Below are 12,563 nucleotides of genomic sequence, written 5' to 3' on the forward strand. Positions count from 1 at the left end.
ATTTGTGTTGTACCATGTATTAGTACTTCATTTTTATAGCTGAATAACATTCCATTATTATTATTATTATTATGTATATACCACATTTGTTTAGTCTTTTTTTTTTTCTTTTTTTAGTTTGTTTTGAGAGAGAGAACACAAGTGGGGGAGGGATGGAGAGAAAGAGAAACAATCCCAAGTGGCAGAGTCCAGTGTGGGGCTTGAAATCATGAACTGTGAAATCATGACCTGAACCCAGATCAAGAGTTGGACACTTAACCAACTGAGCCACCCAGGCGTCCTAAATCTTGTCATGTGTTGATGAACAATGGTTGTTTCCACCTTTTTGGCTATTGTGAATAATACTGCAGCGAACGTTGGCTTGTAAGTGTCAGTTTAAGCCCCTCTTTTTAGTTCTTTTGGATGAACTAAACCTAGGAGTGGAATTGCTGGATCATCTACCAATTCAGTGTTTAACTTTTTCAGGAACTGCCAGAATGTTTTCCACAATGGCTGTTCCATTTACATTTCCATCAGCAATGTGCCATGATTCCAATTACTATTTTTTTTATTGCAGCCATCCCAGTAGGTATGAAATGCTAGCTCATTGTTGAAAATGCCGTTTAACTTTGGATCATTTTTTTTTTTTCAACGTTTTTTATTTATTTTTGGGACACAGAGAGACAGAGCATGAACGGGGGAGGGGCAGAGAGAGAGGGAGACACAGAATCGGAAACAGGCTCCAGGCTCCGAGCCATCAGCCCAGAGCCTGACGCGGGGCTCGAACTCACGGACCGTGAGATCGTGACCTGGCTGAAGTCGGACGCTTAACCGACTGCGCCACCCAGGCACCCCAAACTTTGGATCATTTTTAAATTGTCTTTTGGTTGAATTTTAAGACGACTTTTTTTCTTTTCTTTTTTTTTTTTAAGTTTATTTAATTATTTTGAGAGAGCATGCATGAGCAGAGTAGGGACAGAGAGAAAGGGAGAGAACTCTAATAAGCAGGCTCCATGCTATCAGCATGAAGCCCCACGTGGGGCTCAATCTCATGAACCACGAGGTCATGACCTGGGCCAAAATCAAGAGTTGGACACTCAACTGACTGAGCCACCCAGGTGCCCTTAAGAGTTCTTTTATATTCTAGGTATTAAGCCCTTATCAGATACATAATTTTGCAAATATTTTCCCCCATTCTGTAGATTGTTATTTGACTTTCTTTAGTAATGTGTTCCATGGTTTCTGATGAGAAATCCAATGTTGATCTTATAGAGGATCCCCTTTACATGATGAATTCACTTTTTTTCTTGCTGCTTTTCAGATTCTCTTTCAATAGTTTGATTATAATATTTGTCAATGTGTATCTCTGAGTTTTTTGGGGAGCTGCCTACTCTGCCATTTTCTTCATGTCGCTGTCTTAGTGTAGCTTTCAAAAACAGAATTTTTGAAAATTCTAAGATTTCAGAAATAAATATATCAGAAATAATTGGTTTTTAAAAGAAACAATTGCAAGCACCAAATGTTAAAACTAACACCATTTAGTTCTAACTAGTCTTAAAAATTAAGAGCTTACTAAAAAAAAAAATTAAGAGCTTACTGTAAAATGGGGACTTTAGTCATTGTTTTTGCTTTCTGTAGTTATTCTGGCCTAAATTTCATGAAGAATAACTAATAAATGAAGATACTAGGTTTCACATGGGTTAGTATAGAAAATGTTATATAATGACATATATGACATCCAGGTATGTATCTTTATATCACTAAATGTAAAACACTGGATTTTTATCATAAAATGATAGAATGAGTATTGCTTTTACATTGTCTGTAAATGGAATCATTTTCTTATTTGGCCAAACTAATTTTGTACATAAAATGTTCATGATTTTCTTAACATAGCTGATAAAGTTATAAGATATACTTAGTCAAGGAATCAGCTAATTAGATTTCCAAAATCATTTGCATTTCATCCACACTTTAGTTATATTATAGGCTTTAAATTATTTTTAGTTTATCTTTTTGCACATTTTTCTCTGCAGTTATTACTTAAACTGATCTCTCATTTTAGAAGCTTATTGTCACTCTGAAGTTGAAGTGTCTGGAATTAAGATGCTTAGGAACTGTACAATTTAGGCCCAGATTGTTTCTGGTCATACTTCTAAGACTTTTGTAGAATCCATCTTTTCCATTTTCTCAGTTCTTTTCAGCCATTCGGAACAAAAGTTCTATCTTAGGGGAGAGAAAACAAGCTTGCTTTCATCTAAAATATGTCTGTTCTCTGAATTAGGGGAGAAGTCTTATTTGCTTTTTAAAAATCTGGCACTAGAAATACAGAAACCTGTGTATCAGCGAGTACTAGTCCCAGAATTATCTAATAATGCCAGAATTTTTAAATTTCAGGATACTGAAATGATGAACTCAAACTGTAGGTGAAATTTAACGGAGATCAGCAAAGTCAATTTTAAAAGACTTAGATACAGGGGCGCCTGGGTGGCGCAGTCGGTTAAGTGTCCGACTTCAGCCAGGTCACGATCTCGCGGTCCGTGAGTTTGAGCCCCGCGTCAGGCTCTGGGCTGATGGCTCAGAGCCTGGAGCCTGTTTCCAATTCTGTGTCTCCCTCTCTCTCTGCCCCTTCCCCGTTCATGCTCTGTCTCTCTCTGTCCCAAAAATAAATAAACGTTGAAAAAAAAAAATTTAAAAAAGACTTAGATACAGGGGCGCCTGGGTGGCTCAGCCAGTTCAGTATCTGACTGTGGCTCAGGACATGGTCTCACGGTTTGTGAGTTCAAGCCCCAGGATCCTCTGTCTCCCTCTCTCTCTGCCCCTTCCCTGCTCGCACACGCACATGCAAAAATAATAAATAAAAACATTAATTGGCGAACATTTCACAGAATAAAGTTGAGTTTGATGGTAGGTTCACTGTAAACCTACTGTATGAATTAGTTGCCGGTAAATAAATCTTGTATGATCTTGGGTTGGATTAATAACAGTGGAATAATGGCCAAAATGAGGGCATCATAGATTCACTGTGTTTTATACCAGTCACACCAAATTTTGAGTATCATTTAGAGTTCTGGGCACTATAAGTGGAAGATCAAAAAAGAATCCAGAAACTGTTTTACCCCAGGGTTTTCAAGCTATTCCTCACATAATTTAGCCTGTGCTGAAGTTAGGGCAAGATAAAATTAAATTGCTCTGTGGGGGGCAGCTGGCCTCTCAGATACCCATATCAAGTGGCTCTGGTAACCATTTTCTAGAGAATAGTAATCAACTCTTCAAGGCTGCAGACTAGATTGTCAGAATACTTGGAGTTCATCAGTCTTCTCAGGGCAAACTCAGGTTATAAGAGATTATTGGGAAAGCCAGAATGCCATTTCTGCTGCCAGACAAGAATATTTATGCCAAATGATATATCCATACATCCAGTAGGATAGCTACCTGGAAGAAGATACTAGGAAGATTGTATGGTAAGTGTGGACTTGGAGACAAAGTCTTAGGTGGACGTTCTTAAAGTGACTGGTTGTTAGGTTTGATGTTGCTGCCTAAGGGACTAAAGATAATTGAATGTGTGTGACACAGACATTCTGATAAATTCTCTTCAGAACTCCTCTTTTATAGAAACTATATAGAATGTTCCACTGATGATATCACATTTCTTTATACTGGGCACCACCTAGTTATACTCTCCTAAAACACCTCCGATTTTTAAAAATCAACTTAGCTTAAATAGTAATCTGATTACGGACTTAGGGGCAAGAGATAGAGGTAATTACATTTATCAGATTTCTTTATTCCATCTAGAGGAATTCCTTGGTAGTATACCATATGTATACTCTCTATCAAGGAGGGAGGAAAAGCTTAGGGCAGTCTAATTAAAATTTACAATTTAAGGGCTGCAAAGGTAGAAGAGAAAGAACATTTGTTCTTCCCCTAGGATCAAATTATGACAACACTTAAAACAATGATGACGGTACATAGGAAGTGTTGCGTACCAGTTAAGCTCATTAGAAACTCAACGCCCAAAGCTTTTATTGGGTCTGATCCTGTAGACTCCCTCTGCCTAGTATGTACCAAAATTCTAGACTCCCAGAAAGAAAGCAGGTCTCAGCATAATCCTATTGTTTGCATAACAGTTTAAGCACAGTAGCCACCCTTATCAGGTAGAAAACAATGGGCAGACTCTCAAAACCCAAGTTTCAAGACTTCTGTCAGCCAAGGACAGACCTTGCAAGCTGGGCTTTCTAAGAAAAGCTTTTCCAGTCTGTTATGTTACAACTTTTTTTCTGCATAATATTCTGAGAGTTTTACCTGGAACTTGGGAGTTTGCTTGGATTTTGGTTATCTTTCCCGTTTGAGCTTTTGGTTTTCTAAGTAACCTTCATTAGTAGAAAGGAGAAAGCATCCTGTGTTGAGGTCTTACATTTTGGGCAGAATTCACTATCTTAAGGTCCTTAGGGATGAAGATTAATACTAGGCATTTTAGTTTCACAAACAGATACAAACATTGTTCTCTTGGATTTTGTTCATTTAGTTCTTTTTCTTTTTTTTTTAAGTTTATTTTTGAGTTTTTTTTTAAGTTTATTAAGTTTATTTTTTAAGTTTATTTTTTTAAGTTTATTTTAAGAGAGTACACACGAGTGGGGGAGGGGCAGGGAGAGAGAATCCAAAGCTGCCAGCACAGAGACCAATGCAGGGCTCAGACTCACAAACAGTGAGATCAAGACCTGAGCCATATTCCCGAGTCAGATGCTTAACCGGCTGAGCCACCCAGGCACATTTATTTATTGTAGCTGCTATGTGCCAGGCACTGAACAATTTAAGTAGGCAGGAAGTACAAAAGATCTATAGCAGCATGGTTCTTGCTGTTAAAGATCTTGGTTGATAATTCTTTCTTTTTTGTAATTTTGATTTCGGCCAGATTTAGCTGCATTGTTTTCTTTATACTCTGTTCTTTTATAACTTTTCATGAACTGTTTTGCTTAAGGATCATCTTTTTCAGTAAACATTTATTGAGACTCTAGTGAGCCTCAAGTAACTCAGGAAGGGGGAGAAGGACCTGTTAGAGAATCTCCTGAAGAGGTAACCAGGAGATTCTAAGCCTGAGCACCTCAAAACTAGTTCCAGAGTCTTCAGGATGACAGATTACAGCTCAGAGTGCTAATGTGCTTTCCAGGTGACAGATAAGTTTAACCTTTTCTTAGCATAAGGGGAAGTATTTGTCACAGTGAGATTGATTATACTTTATTAAACAACTGTATAACAACTGATTCTTTTTTTCAAGTTGCTGTTGGACTGTGGTTTGGGAAATGGCAGCACTTCAGAGAGTGGCACAGAGTCTGTTGTGGCCCAGCACAGGATACTGATCTTCTGTCAGCTTAAAAGCATGCTTGATATAGTAGAACATGATCTTCTCAAACCTCACTTACCCTCTGTCACTTATCTGAGATTAGATGGCAGCATACCTCCTGGTCAGAGGCATTCCATTGTTTCACGGTAAGTGGCTTCTAAAACTCTTAGAAATCAAGCTACAGTCAGTTATCACTGATAGAGAAGTTTGCCTCATGAAACATTGTTTGGCTAAATATCTGCACATGTGTTTTGTTACTGTATAATTCAGCCCAACTAAATCATTTTTAAAATTTAGAACTCCAAAAATATAATTGAATAGTTTTAGTTTTTAAAAAAAAAGTGTGACAGTGTTAGGGAGGCACTATGAAGGGCTTGGAAGAAATTTAAGGCATCAACAAAAAGTAGAGACAACTACTTTCCCCCCTCACCTTTTTTTGGGAGTTAGGGTAGGAAGAAGCAAACAGATGGCTTAGCTAAGATCTCTGACTGATCCCTGTGTGTGTCTCTGCCGAGAACAAGTTGGAAGCTGGCCCAGGTAGGAAGCCGAATTGGTGAGTGTGGTATTTCTTTTATTTTTTTAAGTAGGCTCCACATCCAGCGTGGAGCCCAACACGGGGTTCAAACTCAACAACCCTGAGATCAAGACCTGAGCTGAGATCAGGAGTCAGACGCTTAGCCACCTGAGACACTCAGTCATCTCCAGTGTGGTGTTCAGGTGTGGTTTGCATTCTGTGCTTTAGAAACCTGAGGGGTTGGGTTTTTTAATGCAGATTCCTAGGTTCTGTCCCAGACCTGATGACTTCTAAGAGTGAGCATTTTTTCGTGAGCATCCTTGAGAGATTGTTAGGCACAGTAGTATTAGAAACCTACAAAGGGGCTTTGGAGGTAGGCAGACCCAGCTTTGACTCCTGACTCTAGACATGTTCTGTTGGTCCTATTTATCAAAAATAAGGACAGTAATAATATCTTTATACAGCTTTTTAAACAAATACCATAATGTATATAAAGTCTAAAGCCCCACCTTTTGATTCATAGTGAGAATGTAATAAGTGGTAGCTTGGCAATAATGTTAGGTAATAATGTTTCTAGAAGCTATTAGATGTCAAAACACAATTGTAGCAAGCACCTCATTCTCTAATTTTCCTGACTGATCTAGCCTTTTCCCCAATTCTTCTCTTCTGTCTCCACATGTTAAAGGTTCATAGTTGGGTTTTGTCTTCATTAGTGTTTAATTACATTTTTGCAATTTACTCTTTATCTGGCATCCTAAAACACAACCCAGACTTATTTCTGTTTGTGAAATATCTGAAATGTTCTAGAATATATTCTTTCTACTGTTGAAGGTGTTATGTATATTTTAAAAAAATGTCCACATCATATATTTTTAAGTAAGCTTTATGCCCAGTGTGGGGTTTGAACTCAAAACCCTGAGATCAAGAGTTGCATGCTCTGCCAACTGAGCCAGGCAGGTGCACCTTTATCATAGATTTTTAAAGCAGTGTTCTCATTTGTGCTATTTAATTGTTATTTAACAGTCCAGTTTGTTATAGAAACATTAGAAATGTATTAATTTTATTTTTTAATATCTATACTTTTAGGTTTAACAATGATCCATCCATAGATGTTCTTTTACTTACAACTCATGTTGGTGGCCTAGGGCTTAACTTAACTGGCGCTGACACGGTAGTATTTGTGGAGCACGACTGGAATCCTATGCGTGATCTACAAGCCATGGACCGGGCCCATCGCATTGGGCAGGTAAAAAGTCATCACTGACCAGTGTTCACTTCTGCACTGGGAAAAATAACCCATCCCAAAAAAGACAGGGAGCCTTGGTTTAAGTTCCTTCTCTGACGCTGAGTGTTGTGACCTTAGGCAAGTCACCTAATACTGTGCCACCACTTCCTCATGCATTAAATAAGGTACTTGTGCTGAGGAAACCTTGGATACTGTCCATTCCTAATATTCTCTGCAAAATGATAAGATTTGAAGCTCATTAAGCCAGGTAAAGAAAGAAAACCCAACCCTAATTAGATACAAGTACTTAGTTAAGGTATGCAAGCCCCCTGACTTGGTGAACCTCAAAGTTTATCAGTTTATTTGTGCTGCAGCTGCTTAACTTCTTTTTTCATTCAGAAACGTGTGGTTAACGTATACCGATTGATAACCAGAGGAACGTTGGAAGAGAAAATAATGGGTTTGCAAAAATTTAAGATGAACATCGCGAATACTGTGATTAGCCAGGAGAATTCTAGTTTGCAGAGTATGGGGACAGATCAACTTCTTGATCTGTTTACTCTTGATAAGGTAAAGAACTTATACAAACTTATACAATTTGCTTTATCTTTAAGGTGTTCACAAACTTCTGGGACTGCCTGGTGAATGTATTAGAGTGAGTGGCAAAAGGCATTCACTTTAGTATTAAGTAGGCAACCCTTTGAGGGGATTTTTGATGTCCAGACAAAATTCTTCAGGATACTAAGGGATGTTTGAAGTTTGGACTTCCTGATGGCCATCTTTAGTGTTTTGCCTCAAGATTTTTTTTAGCCCTTTCCTGCTAAAAGACAACTATCACTGGAGTCAGCTAGACCTGGGTCTGTGTTTTTTGCCCTGCCTCCGATTAACTAGTGACCTTAGGCAAATTAACTTCTTCCCTGTCTCAGAGACATCTTTGCTCTTGGGAGGATAAAAATGTCTGTATCACTGCATGGTTGTGAAGGGAAAATGAAATGGTATATGTAAGCACTTAGAAAGGGTACCTAGTAGAGATTCTCAAAAATCATAGATAGCCATTATTGTTACTGTGGATGATGGAACTAATACATTGGATAACAATCCATAATCAAAGGATGCAGCAGCCAGAAGTATTATTCAGTCTAATAATGTAGAACTTAATAGGATTGGATTTAAAGTCCTGCATAGGTTCAGGAAGTCAAATGTACACACAGTATAAATTATGGTGAGAAGTGGCCTTATATAATCAAACTAGCTTTAATAACAGAATTGTAATGTTCAAATATGAAAGAAAGTAGTTCCATTACAGCTCACATTTAGAATATTATGTCTGGTGCTAGGTGCTACATTTTAAACAGTAATTAATTAAGTCCTCAAGAGATAGCCAGATGGAGGCAGGTTCTTCGGTCATGTCATATAAGTAAGGCTGAACAAGATATGTATAACCTAGAAAAGAGAAGGCTCAAAGAAACCTAGATTGCTATTTTTTTTTAACGTTTGCTTATTTTTGAGAGAGTTGGAGAGGGTCAGAGAGAAAGGGAGACAGAGGATCCAAAGCAGTCTCTGCGCTATCAATGCAGGGCTTGAACTCACCAACAGTGAGATTACGACCTGAGCCCAAGTCAGACAGTTAACCGACTGAGTCCCCCGGGTGCCCCTGGATTGCTATTTTCAAATAGTTTTTATTCTGTTTGAAAGAATATTCTTATGGGTGACTTTCAGCGAGCAGAACTGTGCTTAGCGGATGTTCTAGGGAAGCAAAAGCTATTACCATAAAGGATCCTATTGTGACATTTGGCAAAATTTGAACATGGACTATATCACATAGGTGTTAAGTTCCCTTAATTTGATCATTATACTTTGGTTATGTCAGAGAACATCCTTATTCTTAAAAATACAGGTTGATTTTGGGGCACCTGGGTGGCTCAGTTGGTTAAGTATCTGACTTTGGCTCAGGTCATGATCTTGCAGTTCTTGAGTTTGAGCCCCACGTCAGGCTCTATGCTGACAGCTCAGAGTCCGGAGCCAGCTTCAGATTCTGTGTCTCCCTCTCTCTCTCAAAAATAAATAAACATTAAAAAAAAAAAAAAAAAGAATACAGGCTAAATCCTATCTAGGGATAAAAAGGCATAATATCCACAACTTAAATGCTGATAATTTATATATTTAATATATACATATACAATTAATGAGGTCTTTGGAATGTTCTTATAATTCTTCTATAATCTTGAAATTCTTCCTAAATAAAAAGCTTAAAATAAAATTGTTAGGAGATCATGAACTTGCACATTGCTTGAGGTGTTTAATTCTAATGAATGAGTGCAATGTTAGGAACTATATTTCTGAAGTTAATAATCTTTCACTTTATCTTTCTGCCAATTTTTTTTAAGGATGGCAAAGCAGAAAAGGCCGACACCTCTACTTCTGGAAAAGCAAGTATGAAATCAGTCCTTGAAAACCTGAGTGATCTTTGGGATCAAGAGCAATATGATTCAGAGTACAGCCTGGAAAATTTTATGCATTCTCTCAAGTAACTATCAAATATTGTAAATGCAATTGCTGCTAGTTCAGTTACATTTCTGCTGATATTCAGCAAATTTCAAAGTTTATGGTGAACTTTTAGCTCAATGTGTAAATAGATCTGAAGAATATTCAGCATAACGCTGGTTCTTGTTTCACTGGGGGGAACAAGTTATTCTCAAATATTTGCACTGTATTAAATTTAAATGTTAATGTGAAATGGTTTAAATTTTACGTGCTGAATAGCTGCAGAGCAGAGGAACCAAACCAGGTTTACATGTGCTACCATGAGGTGTTCTTACTGGGAACGAGCCTCCTGTCTTTACATAGTCCCTTTGTGCAGGATAATATCCATGAGTACTTTAGTGTTCATGTACATTTTTTCTTTTAAATAGAACTTGTTTTTATAAATGATTAAAAACAGGGCTTTTTTTTTGTATAAAAGCCTTAATGAGCCATAATTTTAAGAATAATGACTACAATATTGGTCACTCTTGGAACATGAAAATCTTAGACAATGAATTGAACCTGGCCCTTGGTGGAAACCTTTATATATTTAATGCAGATGCATAGTGTTTTTCAAATCTTTAACATCATTTTGTCAACTTTTAAAATATATCAACTATTCTAAATACAGGTAATGGTCTATTTAAGGCTATCATAACATCCTATTAAGAGGGTGTTTTTTAATTTATCTAATGGCTAGGATATAGCCCGATTCAGAGAACATATGTACTCAATAGGTTTCAATCATATATATATATAATATATTTTTTGTAACTATGAACATATACAGTTTTCCAGAAGTAGATTTTACACTGTTTAGAATTCCAAACCTATGGTGAAAAGACTGTTTATTGTAGTAATGCATGACTGAAGCATAAAAGGGAGAAATAAATCCTTTATATACACAAACATACATAAATACACATATCTATATGCACAGATGTACCTATCCTGCATCCTACAAGGTGCTTGGTATTGGCACTAAAATCATGTAGATATAATGGGCAGCAATAATAATTGGGCATGAAGCTGATTAGTGTTAGAAAAGTGAGCCTCAATGGTGAGGGTGGGTATATGTGTATAGATATGCATGTATGTGTATGTATATAATTTTATAAATTTCACACATAAATTAATACATGCCTGTGTGCATATATATGTATGGGATATATTTGTATATACATGTACAGGTAATAAACATCCCCAAGGTTTGTGGCTGGCCATACACATAGGCATCGGTTTATAAACCATCAGACCTCAGCTGTAAAATAACAACTTTTTTGTTTAAAATCATTAAAGTTATACTGTTCTGCAGCATTTAGACATGGACATTTGTCACATTTCAGTAGCTTTGACAACCATACTATAACATTAAATCTAGCATTCCATGGAGAATAAAAAATAAGATTGAAACTGTAAAATATATGCACTGTGTGTTATTTGTAGGAAATATCACTAGAAGAAGAAAAAGAAATTACTAGTTCACATATAAAAGTTTTAAAAAGCTCAACACTTTCCTTACTAAATGGTTATTTCTCCATTGTTTAGGATTTAAATTCAGGTTGTAGAAGAGCAAGAGGAAACTCTTATCTAGAACATCCATTGTACCTAGCACTGGGTAGCTTGAACAAGTCTACCTGAGTTTAATTTTTATTATTATTTGCTGTTTCCATAAGCCAGCTATTTAACATAGCTCATAGTAACTGATGTTTTCTAAGACTACATAGGCAGCAATATATAGACAGGAAGGGGCACACCATAAAAGTTAAAGGTCTTTTTCCAGTTTGAAGTTAGAATTATATTTTGTTTTGTTTTGGTCATTTTCATCTCAGAGTTTTTTTAAGTTTATTTGAGAGAGCAAGGTGTGAGTGGAAGAGGGGCAGAGAGAGAGAGAGGATCCCAAGGAGGCTCCACGCTGTCAGTGCAGAGCCCAATGCAGGGCTCCATCTCAGGAACCGTGAGATCATGACCCAAGCCAAGATCAAGAGTCAGATGATTAACCGACTAAGCCACCCAGGTACCCCAAGAGTAAAATGTTTCTAGAAGCCCAGGCAGGAAAATGATAAATGATTGTCTCTCGGTGGAAAAAGAAGGGTCGGAGGTCAGAGGAAGACTTAGTGTGACTATAACATTAAAAAAATAACCATTTGAATTAAAATTAAATCATACATTCCAGCTTTCCAAATAAAAACACAAACAGGTAATAAGTGTTTTCAATCAAGTGATCCATTTACAGTCACAGTAGTATAGCTGAAGAGTAATGGATACATAGGGAAAACTGAACTGAGTAGTGAGTGATTAAAGATTTTTACAGCTGTTAATTTTGTGGAGTTATAAGGATGTGGTAGTTAACATTTTTTAAAAAGTGTGCATGTGGGAACAAAAGCATAAAAGAATGTTGATAATATTTTAAGCTGAGTAATGGGTTCATGGATAGCCATTGTACTAGTTCCCTTTTCTATTTTTAACTTGAAATTTTCGATAATTATCAGTCATCAGTTTTTCCTTTATGAAAAGCTTACATTTTTAGCACTAAAGAAACATTAAAATTTGGGGTTCTGGATATAATTTTTGTTTACGTATCCACAAAAATTTCTCCAAAAATTATCCTAGTCTTTCAACAAGAGCCTATAATGTAACAAGAGTGAAAGTCTCTGATGTTGAGACTGAATGAACCAGTAAAGTATAGCCTTATTCCTTCTGGATTGTCATATAAGCTTATTCAAAAGTAAACACTTCTAATAACACCACACACACACACATATATATATATATATATATATATATATATATATATAAAGTTTTATAAAATATTCTAACAAGTGAAGCTGTTTGAGAACACAACCACTTAGAGGCAAAAGTGGTGTAACTATAAGAGTGTAATAGAAATTATAGAAAAGCAGCTACTGTTCCATTACATATCGGTTACAGATATTTAATCCTAATTGTATATGTCCTAATTAAGGATAGACCTCAAT

The 12,563-nt window shown here is 36.6% G+C and overlaps 1 protein-coding gene across 2 annotated transcripts in view; it reads left to right on the forward strand.

The window, feature by feature from the left end:
- The window catches only part of BTAF1 (B-TFIID TATA-box binding protein associated factor 1), a 119,773-nt gene extending 108,767 nt beyond the window's left edge, over nt 1–11,006 (forward strand). For both annotated transcript variants that reach the window (XM_047825206.1, XM_047825207.1), the window contains 4 exons: nt 5,258–5,469; nt 6,924–7,083; nt 7,462–7,632; nt 9,450–11,006. In XM_047825206.1, coding sequence (XP_047681162.1) covers nt 5,258–5,469; nt 6,924–7,083; nt 7,462–7,632; nt 9,450–9,593 — 687 coding nt within the window. In that variant the 3' untranslated portion in view covers nt 9,594–11,006. The remainder of the gene's footprint in view (nt 1–5,257; nt 5,470–6,923; nt 7,084–7,461; nt 7,633–9,449) is intronic.
- The last annotated feature ends 1,557 nt before the right edge of the window (nt 11,007–12,563 follow it).

This window comes from Prionailurus viverrinus, chromosome D2 (assembly GCF_022837055.1).
Source record: "Prionailurus viverrinus isolate Anna chromosome D2, UM_Priviv_1.0, whole genome shotgun sequence".
Classification (NCBI taxonomy): Eukaryota; Metazoa; Chordata; class Mammalia; order Carnivora; family Felidae; genus Prionailurus; species Prionailurus viverrinus.